This window comes from Balearica regulorum, chromosome 24, assembly GCF_011004875.1.
Source record: "Balearica regulorum gibbericeps isolate bBalReg1 chromosome 24, bBalReg1.pri, whole genome shotgun sequence".
NCBI classification, from domain to species: Eukaryota; Metazoa; Chordata; class Aves; order Gruiformes; family Gruidae; genus Balearica; species Balearica regulorum.
This window is the reverse complement of record NC_046207.1, coordinates 4,520,194-4,539,861: the sequence shown is the minus strand read 5'-3', so window position 1 is coordinate 4,539,861 and position 19,668 is coordinate 4,520,194. Positions and strand designations below refer to the sequence as shown.

Genomic DNA, 19,668 nt, shown 5'->3' with positions numbered 1-19,668 from the left:
CCTGTTCTTCCCATCTTGTCCTCTTCTCCATACCTCTTTGCTGATTCTTACTTTTCATGACTGTTTTTCTTTCCTGTCACAGGTTTTGCCTGTCATAGTGAAGCCACTGCCTAACGCTATCATGCTAGATTTCCAGAGGCTAAGCTGGGATTGTCTGTGTCAGTACCTGACAAATTATTTTGACAGTTCATCTGAGTCACTGCTGAACCAAAACCAAGCACCAGCACCTCTTGAGTGAAGAGGATTGCCCAACCTTGATAGAGGAGGTCTGTAGCTTTGGGATGCTCCTCACTATGCAAACACTACATTAATCTGCTATGAACAAGAGTGAAATAATTATTCCCTCCCAAGTCCTGAAAGTGCTGAAGGATTTGATGATGACTCCCTGAAATGCAGGCTGCAAGATGATCACTCTGGGGGTGTGCAGTATTGGGGTACTTCTAGTCTGCTACTTCAGTTGACGAGCTAACTATGTGCCCTTTGTAATAGTGGGAGGTGGGAATGTGATAGTTAGGCTATAGCCATGATTTTCTTTTAGCACAAACCCCGAAAAGTTTCCTTGGCTGAAAGCTTGCAGAGGGATGGTTGGAAATGGAATTACTGATTTCTGGGGGCCTGACCTGGAAGTGATTACATTTAGAATTTCAGCTAGGATAGTATCCTTTCAGTGGCATGAGAATGAAGGTGGCTAAAATTGAGGCTAAAGATTTGTTACCTCTGTATGAACTGGGAAAGTGAGTGAAGAAATCTCACAACTGTTTCTCACTCCTATTTGTTTCTGTAGGAGTTATCTTCAAGCTTTATCTTTTACCCTAACAAAACATCTCCCAGTTCTTGCTTCTTACCAGAATCACTTAACATCACGTCTCCCAGTTCTTGCTTCTTACCAGAATCACTTAACATCTCACTGCTACTGCTCTTCAGAGTGCACAGCCATTGTAGGTAGAAACGTGTCACTTCTGTATTCCCCGCTCTGAGGGGCTGAGGATGCTGTTGCCTCCCTATTCAGAGCTCCTACCAGCAAGAGGAGCTGGAAGAAATGAGAGACGGAGCTCAAGCTGCCCACCCACCAACACTGTTGGGGAGGCTGGCTAGCTGTTTCCTGCCTGATTAAAGCCAAACTTCAGTAATGATATCACAATAACGCAAAAGAAGTTAAGATTGCAAGAAGATGATCATCTTTATTGGACTAGATACAGCAATTCAGTACATGCCAGAACTAGAAATAATTGAAAAGCTAACCCAACTCGCAAATTAATCACCACTAAATAGATGAATCTACCTAAAATTTGTGTGGCCAAGAATTTTCTGTGCTTTAAGATAGTAATTTCCAGCAGCTTAGAGTGATTCCTCTCTGTTTCAATTCCTGTGTGTTGTCTGCTTTTTCTCATTTTGACGATGACATTTGGAGGACTTTCAGTACTATTTTCCATCTGCCAGCTTGTCTCTTTTGTCTACAATAATACGGAGAGAAAGAACAGGAATTACTTAAGCATAACACACATGAGACCACTCTGCAATGGGCACTAAGCTTAGTTTATGTCTCGTCTTTCACTCCCTTCTCTCAGAAGTTTTCTTCTTCATAGCATTGATTTGAATCATACATCACTTTTACAATACAGCTGACCTTTAAAAGCTCAAGGCAAGTTTTACTTGCATGTTCATACAATTCCCCTGAGCTGGCCAAGCTTAAATTTCTTGTATCCTTTCATCTGGGGGGATGATTAAGCACTTTGTGCTTTACTTACCCTTTACTGTAGCATAGTCTGAGATTTTTTTTCTGATGTCTAGCATCTTTTAATGACTGAATTTTGTTAAATTCTAGTCAGAGTCATCATTTGTTACTTAATAGACTTTTTTCTGTGAAACAAATCAGTGCAGCAGCCCAGTCTCTAGAATGGACACAACTACCATAATGCATATTTCCTTTTAGAAAATAAAATTTCTTTGACTCCTAAAGGTTTCCTGAAAGAGAAGATTCTTACCGGCTGTTTCAGAAAGGGAGCCAAACATCCTGTAGAACAAAAGAGACAATACTTGAAAGGAGAGGTAACACATCAAATGCTGCATATAAAAGCAAGTTCTCTATGAATCGGGTACATTTTGTGTATAGTCAGAGAAGAGATGGTCATCTCCTTGCTCTCCCTCGCAGCTCAGGAGAGGGAATTGTGGTAGGAAATACACAACTGCAGTGGGACAGTTATGGAAAAGAAGGAATAAGGGAAATCAAAACCTTTCGACTCCCATCTCATTTTTTTCCAGGCTACAAGACATTTTCCTCCCTGAGGCTATATGTGAAATGACAGAAAGCTGTGCTCCCCTGGGGAGGTCCACTTAATGGGCTTGTCTGCCTTCACTTCTCTTCGGAATATCTTCTTCTACACTGATTCCTTGAGGCAAGAGCTGTTTAACTGGTACCAGGAAGTTTATGGGAATTTGGGGTCAATCCTTCTATTCTGTAAAACATTACTAGCTGCATTGTGTTTCCTGAATGTCAGCAGCTAATGAGTAGTTATCACTTTAACTGTTAGTTGAATTTAATCTCCTGTACTGCTTGTCAGTTTGCCTTTTTGTTTAGAAACTCTTTGGGGTGCTCACTTAATGTAAATGGGAATTGTAACATTTCTAGCTCCAGCATAGTCCAGAAAAATTAGTTTGTTAAAAATTTGAGAACCCCAGGAGGATTTGAAGTTGTGTTTACTGTGGTGCTGTGACAAACGAGCACCATGGCATGGTCAGACTTTAGGAGGGTAAGCAAAAAGGCTGTCTGCGGCTAGCAGAGTTACTTACCGGGACTCCTGGCCTTCCAGGAGTTGTCGATAAGTAGCGATCTCTTGCTCCAGTCGAGTCTTGATATCCATGAGGATCTTGTATTCACTGTTCTGGCGCTCCATATCAGCTCGGAGCTCAGCCAGCTGTGCCTCCACGCTGCCAACCAGGCCCTGGATCTGTGCCAGCTGGGCACTGTAACGCCCTTCCGTGTCTGCCAAGGTGCTCTCCAGCGCGGCTTTCTGCAAGCAGAGAGGTTGGAGGGGAAACCACAGAAAGGTTGCTGCCAGATGCGGCACTCCTTCTAGGGAGGGGAATATGTACCCATTCCGGCAAGGGGGAGTTCAGGCAGTGCCAACTTAACATACCATGTTGAGCTGGGACTGAAGTTCTATTTCCAGCCCTTGGAGGGAACGTCTCAGGTCAGTGACTTCAGACTTGCTGCTCTGCAGTTGTTCAGTATTGACAGCAACTTCACGGTTCAGCTCTTCAGTCTGAAACAGAGAAAACGTTACATGAGAAATAGGGGGTCATAAGGTTTTCATAGCAGTTTTCTGTGTGTTTTAATAATTATTTTGTTTCTTTCATGGATTTTTTTGGTTAGTATTTGTATAGCATAGAGTTTTTTCTACCTTGTTGTGGAACCAGGCCTCAGCATCCTTCCTGTTCTTCTCAGCCATGTGTTCATACTGATCTCTCATATCAGCCAGGATCTTGGACAGGTCAATGCCTGGAGCAGAGTCCAGTTCAACACTGACTTGGCCAGCTACTTGCCCTCCCAGGGCACTCATTTCCTATGTGGACATGGCAGAGGAAGACAAAAGAGGGTAAAATCATAAACTGAAAACATTACGAACTTTCTTTCTTCAAGGGCTAAGGACTGACTCACTCCCCTTAAATACTTGCAGGGAGTATCTTCCATTTCCCAGTCTACCCAGAAATTGTTTTGTCACTGTTGGAGAGCCCAGGGCAATCCTGAGTGACTCCACATTTCCACATGCTGTTTCTCTAATGTCACTTTCAAACCTGTTTCTTGGGGATTTTTTACCTCCTCGTGGTTTTTCTTTAGGTAAGCCAGCTCCTCCTTTAAGTTTTCAATCTGCAGCTCCAGGTCCGTTCTAGCCAGGGTGAGCTCATCCAGGACCCTGCGCAGCCCGTTGATGTCAGCCTCCACATTCATGCGAAGAGCTTGCTCTGTTTCAAACCTTAAAAAAGCAAAATAAAACTATTTATGTTAGCTGATTAAGCCAGCCCACCATGAAACACATTATTTGCTATAAATGTATTGGGTTTTGTAGGATTTATGATGTAGCAAATGTTTTCCAGCATTAAACTTTTCTCCACATAATTTGCATGATATAAAATTTTCTGTGGTGCAGGTGGTGCTTTCAGCAAATACATGAAGGGCTGAACTGCAACGACAGGATCAAGCTAGTGTTTGTACAGAGATTTTATAGGTATTCCTTTCTTTTCTCACAGTCTTTGGCTCAACAAGGATTTTTGCCTGCTCAAGAGACCTTTTTCCTTTCAGAAATTACTCACTTGGTTTTGAAGTCGTCAGCAGCCAGCCTGGCATTGTCAATCTGCAAGACAATCTTCGCGTTGACGATAGTGGCATCAAGGATCTACAGACAAAGATATACAAACTGTTATATTCTTTCCTAATCTAAAGATAAAAGAGTTAAGATTCTATGTCTTCTGTGGCTACACCAAATAACAGTGTATTTTATTTGATCTCAGTAGGAAAGTATCAATGTCTACAGCAAATATGTAGCACAGATTTATCACAGTACTTTGGCCATGATTGTCAGTTATGGATAGGTCTGGCACGTGTAGTGGCTTTTAGCTGGAAGTCCACAATCAGACAAAACTACGTGCCGTCTTGGAGGGAGAGGACTTTGGTGAGCCGGGAGGTAGGTGATGGTTTTGGACTGAGGGAAGAAACATATTTCCTGGAGAGATGCAAAGGAAGCAAAGTCTGCAGACCCCTCTTGGCAGAATTTGTTCTCGTGACACATTTACTTAACAGTGGGAAGTGATTACAAGGGCTGCACGATTTTAAAATAAATGACATGTTTGTGTTTCGTAAGCAGTATGGGTTCACATTCCATTTGTATTGTCTTTGAACACGTTTATTTCCTAGAACATCCAGGGTAGTGCTTATTGATTCTTCTAATGCGTCATGAAAGCCCTAAAGGAAATTGTGTTTATTTAGAAGTAATCCCTGTTAATTTTTACCTAGAAAGCATGTCTTTTTTGCCTGCCACTTTTAAAACTCAAAAGGTCATCCACAAACACAGCTGGAACAACATTTTCTCTCCCCTAACTAAGAGGAGTAAAAGACAGGAGGGAAAAGAATACTAAAAGGAGAAAATCTAATTGCCAGTCCTGCCTTTACTGGAGCTCAGTTTTTGATATCAGTAGAGAATGTGGATGGATTGCAGCAAGGAGAAAGTAAACTGCGTGGGAGCAGTCATGAACTCCAAGCTGAACTGTGAAAACTAAACCTCAAGTTTTCTTTTCATTTATTTACATAGTTTAATCCAGCTACTACCTATGTCTTCCAGGGTGTGTATCATCTGAAAATAATCTGTTATCAGGTACCCATGGGCGATTGGGGCAAATCCTGCATTTATATATAGGATTGATTACTTCATGTCTGCTACTTCCTTTCTCCATAAGCCAAATGTTTCAGCACTCTTATTTCAATTCCAAGCTTAAGTAAATGAAATGTGAAAGAAAAATAAATGTGTGGTGATGAAATCTTGAGCTGCTGTCTTCACATTTACAAAATTGTACTTAACTAGTTTTTATTTTTACTGTTAAAGCAGTGTGTATGTGCCTCAAGTTTTTCAAGCTACATGGCAGGTTACAGATTACAGAGTTAGGCAGGTTGCTGTCGTTGTTTGGCTCTCTTTATATTTATCAGTATATATATGGTCATATATATGTGTGTGTATGACCAGCATGCGTGTATGTATATGTGTGTGTATGTATATATATGCTTTGTTAAAAGCAAACATTGTCAGACAATTAAGTATCTCAGACTGACTGTTTTGTACATTCTTTTAGATAACATTTAAAAAGGTAGATAATTCCCTACTGATAATTTTCCTTATCCACCCCGCCCAATCATTACACATTCATTTCATCTTCCTCTCCTTTTCATAAGCTGCAGTGCCTTCTGGGCATTTCCTAGTTAAGTTTTTCTCTGTGTTTTTTTATGCTTCCTTCCTAAGTGCAAACCTGAGATGATTTTTAATAAATATTAACACCTACCTTGTCTCGAAGGTCTTCAATAGTCTTGTAATAAGGACTGTAGTCCCGAGCTGGGACTGGGCCTTGTTTTTGGTACCAGTCTCGAATTTTAGTTTCAAGATCAGAGTTTGCCTCTTCGAGTGCACGCACTTTGTCCAGGTAGGACGCGAGGCGTTCGTTCAGGCTTTGCATAGTTGCCTTTTCGTTTCCCGAGAGGAGGCCATCACCGATACCCAAACCACCGCCATAGCCACCACTAAAGCTGCTGCTGAAACTACTGCCATACCCACCACCCAGCCCGCTTCCCAGGCCAGAAGAGACAAATCTAGCAGAAGAGACTGACACACCCCTGCCACCAGATCCCCCGTGGATGCTTGGAGCCCTAAAGCAACCACCACCGAAACGGGCCGAGGAGCCACCGGGTCCCCCTGCCACAGAAGAGGAAGTTTGCCTGAAGCTGTAACAGGCCATGGCAAGAAGTACCGAGGACCTAACCCAAGCTGCAGCTCACAACAAGGTTTGTGATCCTGAGGCAGGAGTGTGTGCTCTGCTCCCCCACCCCACCTCTTTTATGCCTGTGACAATGGGAGTTGTCTCCAGAATGTGTTATCTGAGACCCGTGGAATTTATCAGCCTTAAGCCTTCTGCCAACGCAGCAATTCCTCTTATTGGTCAGTCACTATGAAGTAGGCTGTGTTCCTTTCCCAAATACCTTCACGCAGGGGAGCTGCTTCCCTCCCCCTGACCGCTGCCTCTTGAAGCAAAAGGTGGGATTTGGAGGAGGCGTCACCCTGCTGAGGGGAGCATTCATAAATCTGGTTATAGTTTACCTATGTGGAAACAAAAGGGCTGGAGCACACAGCCCTGTGCTGCGCCCATAGCGAAGTCCCAGGATGACTGACTTCATGTAATCTTAGGAAAGAATTTTAATACAGAGTGATTAAGTTAGTAATTGGTAGGCTGATAACAGAGCTTGAAAGGACCTCAAATGGTGAACAATATGTGTGGACCTTGGCAAAACAAGTTCCCACCCCTCTGTTTTCCTTGTTTCCCTTGTGAAAAAGTCTTCTTTCAGAAGTATCATTTTCTTTCTTTGGTCCCAGTTCCGTTTGGGCTGACAGTAGAAGAGAGGCTAGGACAGAGAACATGCCTGGTCTGAAAGAGTCTGGTTTTCTAAAGAAACAAGAATCCTTTTCAAGGAACTGTAGCTGTATTTGTAGCAGAGATAAGCATTACACTTCCCTGCCTACCTGGGGAGTGAGCAACAACAGAAACAAGTGCCTGATTATACATTCAATCCTTTCTTTGCTACTGAAAGAGGGAAATAATAAACACAAGAAATGTAATCACATAGTCTTCTGGTCTTTGAGATTCATGAAAATGTTATTTCTAAAATGTTTAAGTCCTCTGTTACCCAAGATGCATTTTCAAAAGCAATGTTGCTTTCACGGCAAGCTCCTCCGTGAGCATCCCTAACACACGAGTGGATACTCACATATTTTCTTCATTCCCTTTCTTTCACTTGCCACCCCACACTCACTCCAAGCCTCTGGGACTCCCCAGAACTGTTTGAAGAAAGGGAGTAAGCTGCCCTGCCAGCATTTGCAGCTCTCCGGGAGCAACCAGGCCTGGGCAGAAATTCTGCCTCCTACAAGTGCTCCCACTAAACAGAACCTTTGGCACACAAGATGCATGCTGTGATGTTTCAGTGAGAAATCCATTTAATACCAAAATAAATAATTAAAGGTAAGCCAAATGAAATGCATATTCTATGTGAGGGCCTGTCTACTCTTTCTATACCCATAAGAATGCACCAGGTATTTTAGACCACACATTAGTGCTGTGCTCACTCTATACAGAGAGAAATGTCAAACTGCAGGGCAAATACAGGGAGGGTAAAAGAACAAATATACAAGCTGGAAGCTGGCCAAGGCACCTGTATCAACAGCCCCATTGGTCTGTATCTCATCATGAGGCTGCGTCAGAAAGGAATTCTGCAACGACTCCAGTACAGAATATATCACTTGATATGTACAATGTATGTACCGTGCGCTACCTGACTGGGATGCTGCAGCCTCAGGGCATCTCAGCTGAGTTCCTTCTGTAGAGACGGCTGTGTTCACACCACTCTCCAACTCACACAGTAGAGTGTACAGCCTCTCCTAAGAGACACGGAGGACACTTCTGTCTGCCGAAGACACGCTGGTCGTCCCTTCTGTAGATCTGAATGTCCTGTTCAGCCCTGGGTAGGAAAAACCTGCCCAGCAGGTAACTGTTCCAAGTCCTGTGGGTAGGTGAAACAAGAGTATCAGACAGTTACAGTCTGCCTGCAGAGAAAAAGCAAGCTACAGAAGAATAGTTATTTTAGCATTAAATATTAAAGTCCATAGTCAGAGCATAAAGAACAGAATTCTATGTGCTTTTCTTCACTGAACAAAAATGCAAGAAGCTTAAAGGAGAACAAATACTGGTGTATTCTGATTTGTCTGTTACTGCAAGGAGGAACATCCTTCCCTCTAGGTACTCCTTCATCATTCCCTGGAGTTCCCTGTCAGGTCCTCAAAGCAGTGTATTTGGGGGTTTAAAAAAATAAAATGCACATTTATGATGCTCTATAATATTTTATGGTCCAATTAGTGAAAATTGGGATCTGGAAGGCCTCTACATTACTTCTGAAACACCTTGAGTAAAAGCAGCAATCATTATACATTATACTGTTAGAATATTGATAATGTACTGCAAGCAGGTTAGGTTTGCTTCACTGTACGGGAAAGAAATTTCCCAAATCGCTGTTCTTCTTGGCAGTATGGAAGTACATCTAAAAGTGTCAGGGGAGGAAAAGCTTGGGACACACTTTCAAATGGAGAAACTATTTAATCTTATTTATACCACCAAACATATCATATGCTTCTAGTAGCAAATCAGTCCCTCGTGCAGCATTTTTACTAAAACTGCATTCTAAGTTTCCAGAAAAGCTTTGATTTTCTTTTAACTTTAGTCTCTCTTTTACCTCAGTGGCTGCATGTGTTTGTTTTTGTTGGGACTCCCTTAAGGTGATAACATGTACTTAAGTGCTTGGAAAAGCCTTTAGTATGGCAAAGTATTTGCTCAGGAAAGAAGGTGCTTTTATCATTCTGCGTAGGTCTTTTTATCTCCCGCTACAATCAACTTCATTTATTGTAGGGTCAACTTTTCCCTAAAGTAAATGTAAGGAATGGTCAACAAAGGGAATTTCCTTTATCTGCAACTTATCTGAGGGTAAGGGAGACAGATTTATTGAAGTGATGTCATCCAGCAGACTGGTGGAAACAGTCCACGTCCAAGCTTCGGGCTGAAACCTGGTTCTGCTTTACCTTTATCAACTCTGCTTTCCTAGTCACTACTACTTTATAAAATTGTTCATACTGTTTCAAGGTATTTTTATTAATTGTCCTGTAAACCATTTTTATTGCCCTTGAATGATGCTGGCATATACTTCACTCTTCTCACACCCTGCTAAATTTGCTTCCAGGGATCGCTAAGGCAATTACAATTAAATGAACTCTCTGAACATTTTAACCTACATTATTGGTGTCTGCAATTCCATGGATGCTTCTATGGACGAATGAGCAAAGTCAGGTTATTATTCTGAATTTACCTTTTAAATCCTTAAGTGTTTGTCCCTTCTGATAATTCTACCTTTCTACCTCTGCTTCCATCATGGAAAACATGCTTCTTGGCTCTTTTGTATGCACATTTTTTGTCTTCCTCTCTTCTCTTGCTCATCAAAACTTTGGCCGCCCCACCCTACTGATCATGGCATATGCCCTCTTAAAATCACAACTTTGTATGTTTTTCTCCGCTACTGAAGATCATAGGCATGAAACATTTGAATCTCTTTAATTCAAACACAAATTTTTCTATTTTTTCTTTAAACTTCCTCGTGGGGAGAACCAACAATAACAAGAACTGATCTGCAGACTGTGTGGAACATTGGCCTAAGATACAATTCTTAGCTTTCTTGCTTTTGTAGCCCATCATTAATCTTTTTTTTTTTTTTAAACCTTCACAAACCTTTCATTGCCACACATTCACTGAATGTGCCAACAGATTCAAAGACAAGAATGTTTACGTGCTGAAAAGGCAGGTCCTAGCACAGGCACACACAGCTGTTAGCAGTTGAAAAAGAGGGTAGGTAAGAGCCGAGAGCAACACTGGTAACTTGCTCAAAATTACTAGTTCTGCAGAGCAGAGGGAATGTGATTTGGCGAAGAGAAATGCACAACAGTGCCCCAATTTCTGCATTGAAAGAGATGAGAAATAAGTTCATGTAAGCGTTCAGTTTTAACAGAAATTAGGAGAGTAAGACACAGGACAACTCATTTTTATCCAGTGGTTTAGTTCTTTCATGATAATTCAGTGATTTGAGCTGAACTGGAAAGATCTGGATTCCTGTTCAGCTGCAGACTTTAGTGATATTGGGACACATAATTTAACTTCTCAATGTTTGTCATTTATGTAATATTTGAATAGATTAGCAAGAGGAAAATACATAAAAGATCATGAACAACTCAAACACTTAAATAACTAGGAGCAGTGTAAATACTTGGAAAATACTTCAAACTGGATGTGGTGTGTACTTTTGGAAATACCTCAGTATTGTCTCTCTTTCCCTAGAAACATAAATAGCTTTAAAAATCTGGAGTTGACTTCTCTATCAATCCAGAACTATAGTGGTAATGCACATCAGGAGTAAAGTATCTGAGATGATAGGAAAATAAAATAGATTTTCTTATAGCATGAGGATTGGGCAGAAACAATCAGTTTGGATGCCAAGCCCTGATGAGTGAAAGACAAGTCACTGGATATATTTTTACACTTCCTTTAACCTGTTATCTGGTTGGTAAATCTCAGCAAGTATGATGGGGCTGGAAACTATTATTAAGAGTCAAACGTCTAACTGACGAGAGGATGCGTTCCAAAAGTCAGGTCTCTGCAGGCAGCAGCAATAAGCAACTTGGAGGCCACTGCCAAAACCAAATAGACTAAACCTCTCCCAGGCTTCAGAGGAACCAAGAACATGTTGAACGCTTGCCGTGAACACTGCAGTTCTGCAATGAGTCATGCCTAGAGCTACTCAGAGGGCATTTTCCCATAGGCCACATGGAAAATTCCTACTCAAAAAAAAAAATCCCAGACTTGGTAGAAACAAAGAAGATGGGTTTTATAGCAGAGAGAGATGAGCTATTTTATTCTGTTCATGGCTGAAAAACATTTGGAGAGCCTATTTGTATTTGTACTGTTTGTTTATGTGCTTATGTATTTATATTTTTATGCATACATTTATAGATTCGCATTTATATACTTATATATTATTATTACTCATGCTAATTTTATAAGAATATATTCTGATCATAGTGACAAGCCACTGCTTCCAGTAAGGGTAGACCTTTGACTGTGCAAGCTTAAACACATGTTCTTCATCAAATTAGAAAACAAGGAGCTCTCTTTGTACCCTGCTGATGGATCCTGTCAGCTGGATTTGGGCTTTCCTGGTCCTACAGGAGATTTCACACTGGTTTTTGCTTGCGATAAATTCTCAGAGTCCCCAGATCTCTGTTAGGCTCAGTGAGAAAATCAAAGTCTCTCTTGCTCTCCGCAGGCAAGTCCTGCAGCCACTGGTTTGAAGAGTTACTGCCAGGGAGGTGTTTTTAAAACAGCTTGTTCTCATAGCAACTATCAGCTCACGGAACACGTTCTGCAGCCCTGGTTTTGGCTGCCCAAAACAACTGCCTACCTTTGGGGAAGGAAAAGGGTGTGTCTAATTACTCTAACAGTTTGCATCCTTTTCAAAAAGAAGTATTTTATAGGCAAATTTCACAGTATTTGTGTGTAACAGGTAGGTTACCTTCTGGACAGTCCTGGCTCTTAACTGTGACTGAGTGCCATGGTTTTCCACCAGCCTCTGACACTTGTTTTCAGCTTTACATCTTCCTTTCATTAAACACTAAGGTCTGCCCCAACTGTCCAGATATCTTGGGCAGCCCACCACCACCAAATCGAGCTGACTGAAATACTCACTGAATGCCTTTTCACTCTTTTCTAGTGGATTCAGCTTTAATAACTAATAAAACCTGTAAGAGTCTGGTGACATGATTTCTACCAGCTTTTCACCAGAAAGGAGTTGCCAGCATTTGTTTAAAATCTTTACATTTGTGTAATCACGATGAACTTTTTGGTACTGCTATAATTTTGGACAGTCTGACATCAGGTTGTGGGAAAGAACTGAACTAGGATTAGAAATGTTGTAAGAAAATGTTGATTAGTAAGGCTGTAAATGCCTTTGATGTGCAGTCGCACTCCTGCTGCCAGGGTTGTTGAAGCACAGGAGTGCGTGCCAGTGGAAAGGTGTTCCCTGCAGCCAGTCTTTGCAATGCATCTCTGAGCGTGGGCTCATAAATAGCAGGTTATTAGGAGTAATTGCAGTGTGCATAAACCTCTCTTTAGGCAGTACTAAATAAGTTATGAAAATCAACTCCAGTGCACCTGAAATTGCACATTCACCATATCAACCACGAGAGAGCATTTGCCTAGTGTCTGTCATAGTGTGAAAATACGTAAAGAAATTCAGGCGTTTGTTGGGATTGCCACTCCAAAATGGCATGTATTACATGAAACAATGGAAATGTGTTACTTGGAATACGGAATTAAAGGATTTTCCCACAAGAATTTTTGTACTTGCTTAACTGGACTGCTGTTATTTTTCATGATTATGGTAGGCTGGTAAATATGAGAAATATCACAAAAGTGATTTTTTTATCAGAGGCACAGCAAATCACAGATTTTCCTGTTTCGTCACTTGAGACAGCAGTGGGGGCCCAGAGGGAAGTCTACCTTGCAAAGGGCTGTCTGAAGTGAAGGGGCCTGGCCAGGCTGCAGGCAGCCGGCGCTGCCTCCGTGACACCATTTCCTTGTAGCCCAGAGACTTTGGAAAGAGTGTGCACAAAGCCGCAAGACTGGAAGCAACGGGCTGCGTACCTGTCCATACCTGGCACCTGACTCTGCAAACAGAAACATTTGCTGCGGGTCTAGATCGTGCAGGAACCTGGTAGACCTGACCCAGCATGAGGCCCCTCAGGGAATTCAGTCCACTGACTTCTGGTTCTTGGTTTGTGATTCTTCTCTATCCAGCTATTCCCCCTCTCACCTTCATCTAACCTCCTGAAAATGTTACATTATGCAGGTGGAGATGGTTAATTTCCAGAATTAAGAAACTCAGACACACCCAAAGATTATAATGCATAATACCTTTGATTGCCTTTGGAAATAGTAACAGTACAAAATGTCAGTATCTCCACAGTTCCCCCTACAGGCCTGTTTTTTAAACACAGCACTATTTAATTGAACCTTAATTCTTTCTTAATAAAATTCTTCTCCTCATCACTTGGTAATACCAGGCTCCCTGTCTGTCTGTGGCAACCACTGTTGCTACTAAATGAGTTAAAAACATAGACAAAATTACTTCAATGCTAATTAAAGACATGCAAGAACAATCTAGGAGGTTTTGACTTAATCTGAATTTGCTGGTTTCATATGGAATTACCTCTAAACCTTCAGGCAGAATTACATGAAACAGATAGTTCCTTTCTTCTTCTTCCCTGTCCTTCATAATGAATTAACTTCCAACCTTTTTACTCTCTATTCATTTGGTTTATTACCTCATCCAGTGTCACAATGTTACCCCTGTGAAAAACATATCTATGTAGTATTATTTAAGCTGTTCTTTCCTTGGCCTAACCGTTTCCCAGGTCAGAGGCTTGAACTGAATTTTGAGGCTGCATTGAACAGTTTCGGTCACAAATCCTATTGTATATTTTCTGAATTTACCACTAGAGGATGCTGTGCGAACCGACTCGCTGTACGGACTGACACGCCTCTCCCTTGTACCAACCTGTAGGACATGTTTCTGCTGTGTGGTTAGCCAGAGGAACAGGACTGTACTGAACCACAGACGAGCAGACTACAATATTCCCTTGTATCGACACTGCAAATGTAGACTGATTTCAGCTCACACCATCTTGTTTTGATGGGCTTTAGTATTACCATGGGCAAACTATGCTCTGTTAAGTCCTGCCTAGTAACTTCCTCCAGCAAAGTCAAAGGAAAGCCAGAGGCAAGTGTGCTTGGCTTGGCTCAGCTCAGCTCAGCAGTGGGCACACCCTCAGTCCATGACTGGTAAAAAGTTCTGCAGAGACTGAGGGCAGCACACCCAGCATGGAGGGTTTTCCCCTTCCCACTTAAGAGAGACAGCAGAAAGGAAGCAGGAGACTTGAGAACATTCCTGACAGACAGCCTAGAACACAATTGGCTCCTTTCTGGGATCAAAAACATTCTGTTCCCTATGTTTTCTAGGGAAATAGCTTCTCCAAGACTCATCTCTTTTTTTCTGCTGTGCTGAGAATTCAGCTTTGGATTGTAACATGTAGACAGTTTGATGCCTTTTCAAATAATACATTGTTATGCAAAAAGATTATATGTTGCCTGACCTGTACCTGTTTGCAAACCAAAGTGCAAGTGCAAAGCCATTTGACAGAATAAAAAATGTTAGTGGTTTGTGTGCTGTTCAGAGAACAATGAAGGCTTGTGAGACCCACCCTTATTTGTTACAGGGTGGCAGTCGAATCACTCACCAGATATGTGGTAGACCCTGTTCAGCTACTTTCTCAGCTCACTGCAAATCAAGACTGAAATACAGATTTGCAAGTTTTCTATGAGTAAGATATTACACTAATTTTTCTTCCTCTGTCAAGCCCAAAGTGTGCTGGTGTGTTACATGAAGTGGAGCTGTTTTGGTAAGGAAGATTGAACCTTGCCTCCACCTTGCCATCCTCCCACAGAACACTGTATAGCCATGGAGCTAGGAATACTGTCTTACGAAGTAAGAGAACACACTTCCTTTATTTTGAACCGTCAGATAAAAGACCTGAGCCCAGATCTTCCAACACACCAGGAGGAATAGTCCTAACAACTGAACTTTGTGTTATAAGGAGAACTTCTTTGCATACTCATCACTCATTTCCTGGTCTAATCCTTTGCTTTTAATGAGCAAGATTAATTGGAGCCCTCATCTAAAAGTTGGGAAGAGGGGGCTGCCTGAATATGATTGAGTTCTCATTCAGTGACCCAAAGAAAAATGGTTTTGATTTGCCCAAATTTTCCTGAAATTTGGGGTTTAATTAACCCTGATTGTTTCAGTTCAGCTACTGAACTGACAAATCGACTACTTGCATATCCCTTGCAATGTACACTATGAAAAAGGGTTTCACCCATCCTTTTTTCTTCCCTATAGGTGTCACTCTTGAGTTTAATGTGAATGTATTCCTTAATCCCCAATATTTTATCCAGGCATCATCTGATTAAGTTAGGATCCACAGTTTTCTTTGGGGCCATATTATATATCTATTTTTAATTTCTCTGTGAAGGTATAGCTCTTTTGTTCCACCTAAATTTAAATACGATATTAATATACCAAATAGATTGTTGGACACACAGTTTGCATTGCAGAAAAGTAAAGTTTTATTAGAGGCATTGTTATCAGCAAAAGATAGGTCACTAATTGCACTGCAGGTAAATGTATGCAGATACAGTGATTGCATGTGAAGAACAAAATAAAAAGGAAGAAGTAGTAATTTTAGAAGAATCCTAGAAATTATTCATCTTGGCTTCATGAATACCATTTGCAGAGCAACCTGTGCTTTAGGTAGGTACTCAGTGCATGTGCTGAGTGTATTATCGTGTTGTAGGCCAGGCTGCTCAGATGGCAGTAAGTAGATCAGGGGAGACGAACACATCGGTGGAATCTTAACACACTCTTGACTGCCCTGTGGAAAGAGAGAAGAAGCCATTACTCTGATGGGGAAATTGAGAGTCTCTTGCAGCACTGACATTTCAGATGTATCTCTCATTAAAATGTCCATCTGTGTTAGCAAAAGCATGGGAATGGAGCCTAGCCTGTTTCTGTAACTGAACCTAAGACACCTTGAAATTAGGAGATTTGATTGTGAATGGTTTAATCCCTTTTGCAATTGCCAACGTGGAAGCCATAACACAATGGATAGTATTAACAGGAAAAGAGAAGAAACACCAAATATGGCAGCCATGGGGACAGGATAAATTAGGATCCTCTTTGGAAGATGTTTCTTACCTGTCTTGTCACAAGACTGTCCATGAGAGTAAGAAGTGGAAGAATAAGAGTGGGAGGACATTCCTCCTCCTTGGAGAGCTCCTTGAGACGATCTGTGTAAGGAAAGGAGTTTCAATGAAGGCAATGATAAATACATTCATAAAGAGACATACTGTGACATAACATGTGCATGTAACAGCTCGGCTTTTCCTGGACCTTGCAAATATTTCTATACTTTGTTTTTTAATTTCATTCCCTTCAGCTATATTTTCCTAGAAAGTTGTAGAAGCAGAAACAACAAAAGACTGTAAAAGTAGAATTCTTCTACTCTCAGCCCAGCTGTGCTTGCTCATCTGCTGACAGAAGGCAGTATATTACAGCTTGGTTTTGCATGAAGTCACTCTGCAAAACAGGCCAAGAGGAACTGATTGACTGAAAATACGTCAGTAATTATATGCTCCCTGTTTCCCTCTGGTTTGATGTGTTTACTAAGTTTATAATATATACATTTCAATACAGATGCTGTGAAAAAAATCTATTGTATTTAGGTTTCAACTACAGACTGGTAAAACACTCTACTCTGTCTTCTGTGAGTCCCAACAGAGAAAAGATTGTGATAGAATTTACGCCCTTATTTGCAAACAAAATACGTACACAATGTCTTGCTGTCCCTCCTGCAGCAGTGCCCGGTACTGAGCAATCTCCTGCTCCAGGCGGGTCTTGATGCCCAGGAGCATCTTGTACTCCTGGTTCTGACTCTCCATCTCACAGCGAATGCTGGCCAGCTCCTCCTCTACAGAGTTAATCTGCCCTTGGATTTGGTGCAGCAGGCAGCCGTAGCGCGATTCAGTTTCTGCCAAGGAGTTTTCCAGAGAGTTTTTCTGGAAGTGGAAATGCAGGGGTTTAGGACCAGAGCTCTCCCCCTGCCTGCCCATTCCGAGGAGGGACGGGCCCTCAGCGATCCTGCCCCACGTACCGTGCTGAGCTGTGCCTGCAGTTCGATCTCCAGGTTCTGCATTTCACGTCTCAATTCGGTGAGCTGGTGGCTGCTTGTCTGGATATCCTGGCTGCTAGAGGTGACCTGCCGGTTGACTTCTTCAATCTGCAGGAGTCAAAGCCCAAACACACTTTCTGAGTGAGAAAACCCCCTCAGGGAGCACATTTGCTGACTGAGAACTAACAAAGCCGGGGAGCCTCTCCCTCTCATCCTGTCCTCATTGAGGACAGCCTAGTCATTGCTGTGTAGATCCCGACGTTCCACCCGCCTTTGCACATCAGGCCTGGGCTGCTCCCCCTCTGCCACCGCAGCCTGTGCCCCGCAGCTCTTTCCTTCCCGTTCCCCAGCTGGGCAAGTGAGATGCAGGGGCGCAGCCCCCTCCTTTTAGCCAAAGGCATGATACACCCCATACCAGGGTCTCTGGATTTTCCCACAGAAGGAGGCTCCACTTTGCGCATTGCTACGCACCTTGACTTCATACCACTGCTCCACCTCTCTGCGGTTCTTCTCGATGATCTGCTCGTATTCGTTTCTCAGGTCGTTCAGGATCTTTGACAAGTCTTCACCAGGGGCAGCATTGACCTCCACGCTCACGTCGCCACCCGTTTGGGACTGCAGCTGTCTCATTTCCTGCAGAGAGTCCAAAGAGAGAAACAAAGAGCACAGGTCATGTCTTCCCTTGGGGACAGTGGGCAAAGCAGTCTCAAGGCACAAAGAAATGGCAGTCACATGACATAAGGCTGAATTTACTTGGTATGTAACATTGGGAACCTGGACAAGTCAAAGGACCATGTCTTGGCCATGCTCTTTATCGTTGGATCGTACCTCCTCATGGTTTCTCTTGAGAGCAATCAGCTCATCCTTCAGGGATTCTAGCTCGGATTCCAGTGAAGACCGAGTCTGAGTGAGATCATCCAGGAGATTTCTCAAGCCATTAATATCAGCCTCCACAGTCTGACGGATGACCAGTTCATTCTCATACCTGTACCACGGAAAAGAGAAGCATTACACATTCATTTCATTACAATGCCTAGGCTTGGTCAATCAACTTGGGACAGAGTATCATCACCTCCATTCATGAATCTCCTAAAATTCATGATGTGAAAGATGCAAGCTTCACAAAGAGGTACTCACTTCATTCGGAAGTCATCAGCAGTCATCTTGCTGTTATCGATGTCCAGAACCAGTTTGTTGTTGTCCACAGTGGCAGAAATGATCTGCAAAAGGGGAAATTGGAGAGGAGTCTTTCTGTGTTCTAGATTCAGGACAAGAAGAAAGAAAACCAGATCTTTGGTGGGGCTTTGCTGCAGGTCTATAGAATTGTTTCCGGCAGTTCTGCAGGGGCCATAGAAGGTTGTTGAAATGTCATGCCACTAGAATGGCAAGATTTTGGCTTCCCCAAGAATTCTGATAAAGGAATATTTTGATGGAAGGAAGAATAGAACATTTATGCCGTGAGATCAGCAACACCTATGTGTCTCTGCACTCAGTGAATAAGGGAGTGTAGTCTATGTCGCTGGTGCTGTAATTTGTCTCCTTATAAAAAAAGCTGATTGTGAGGGAAAGCCTTGGGCCTGGTGGAGCACTGCTCAATGGTGGAGCACTCACTCCCAAGAAATGGGAGGCACAGCTCAGCAGGTCTCTGCCTGCGGTCCCACCAGTGAGGCCACAGAGCCGCCCCCCACCCCTTTAGAGCCAGGGCCAGGGGAAGGAGGAAGTCCTTGCAGGCGGGAATAGCACACGGGAGACAGAGCCACGTTAGTCAGGGCTGTCCTACCTGATTCTGGAGTTGTTCGATGGTCTGGTAGTAAGAGGTGTAGTCCCTGGAAACACTGGGAGCTTGTTTCCTGTACCACTCCCGGATGTTGTGCTCAAGCTGAGCATTTTCTTCCTCCAGCCTTCGCACTTTGTCCAGGTAAGAGGCCAGGCGGTCGTTGAGGTTCTGCATGGTGACCTTCTCATTGCCGCTCAGAAGGATGTCCCCCCCGGCACCAAAGCCTCCCGCAAAACCACCACCAAAGCCTCCCGCAAAGCCACCACTAAAGCCACCAGCAAGGCTGCCCGCGCCCATGCCCCCTCCGTAGCCGATGCTGCACGCTCCCCCACCGTAGCTCCCACCGCCTATCACGGAGGAGGCGTATCGCCTGCAGGAGACGGAGGAACTCCTGCCACTGCCGCCACCACAGGCACCTCCACCTCCACCGCTCCTGTACGAGGTACTAGACGTTCTCTTGATGCTGCAGCTCATGGTGGAAGTAATCAGATATCAGCCCCAAATGCAAAGCCCGCTGCACAGCTTGACACAGAGAATCAAACTGCAGCCTCCTGCCCTCGCGGATCCCTACTTATACCTTGTTGGGTGGGTGTCACCCGTGAGGCAGTCCAGCTTCCCATGAAGTTTGCCAGCCCTAGTGCTCATGCCGAAAGTGATGTGCTAAGGGGAATTTCTTTTGGGGCTTGGGACAGCCCTCCCCATAGGTAT

At 43.0% G+C, this 19,668-nt stretch overlaps 2 protein-coding genes across 2 annotated transcripts; both read right to left on the bottom strand.

Moving 5' to 3' along the window:
• Window positions 1-1,155: 1,155 nt before the first annotated feature.
• Window positions 1,156-6,638, bottom strand: LOC104634476 (keratin, type I cytoskeletal 19). The gene is made up of 8 exons (XM_010301004.2): window positions 6,049-6,638; window positions 4,312-4,394; window positions 3,818-3,974; window positions 3,402-3,563; window positions 3,138-3,263; window positions 2,791-3,011; window positions 1,986-2,014; window positions 1,156-1,454 (listed from the first exon to the last, which is right to left on the bottom strand). Exons 1-8 carry the CDS (start codon window positions 6,496-6,498, stop codon window positions 1,423-1,425), a joined length of 1,260 nt encoding a protein of 419 aa, XP_010299306.2. The 5' UTR covers window positions 6,499-6,638; the 3' UTR covers window positions 1,156-1,422.
• Window positions 6,639-15,697: 9,059 nt separating this feature from the next.
• Window positions 15,698-19,434, bottom strand: LOC104630842 (keratin, type I cytoskeletal 19). Its single transcript, XM_075774873.1, has 8 exons — window positions 18,964-19,434; window positions 18,321-18,403; window positions 18,012-18,168; window positions 17,655-17,816; window positions 17,166-17,291; window positions 16,844-17,070; window positions 16,211-16,302; window positions 15,698-15,887 (listed from the first exon to the last, which is right to left on the bottom strand). The coding sequence occupies exons 1-8, from the start codon at window positions 19,432-19,434 to the stop codon at window positions 15,868-15,870; spliced, it is 1,338 nt and encodes a 445-aa protein (XP_075630988.1). The 3' UTR covers window positions 15,698-15,867.
• Window positions 19,435-19,668: the final 234 nt, after the last annotated feature.

Coding starts and splice junctions, on each gene's coding strand:
- LOC104630842 (XM_075774873.1), bottom strand. CDS start 19,434: ATGAGCTGCAGCATCAAGAGAACGTCTAGTACCTCGTACAGGAGCGGT. Junction 17,292..17,654: donor AGCAGTGGTATGAAGTCAAG/GTGCGTAGCAAT, acceptor TGACTCCTGCAG/ATTGAAGAAGTCAACCGGCA. Junction 16,303..16,843: donor GAGGGACAGCAAGACATTGT/GTACGTATTTTG, acceptor TTCCTTACACAG/ATCGTCTCAAGGAGCTCTCC.
- LOC104634476 (XM_010301004.2), bottom strand. CDS start 6,498: ATGGCCTGTTACAGCTTCAGGCAAACTTCCTCTTCTGTGGCAGGGGGA. Junction 3,264..3,401: donor AGGCCTGGTTCCACAACAAG/GTAGAAAAAACT, acceptor TCTCTGTTTCAG/ACTGAAGAGCTGAACCGTGA. Junction 1,455..1,985: donor CTCCCTTTCTGAAACAGCCG/GTAAGAATCTTC, acceptor GTATTATTGTAG/ACAAAAGAGACAAGCTGGCA.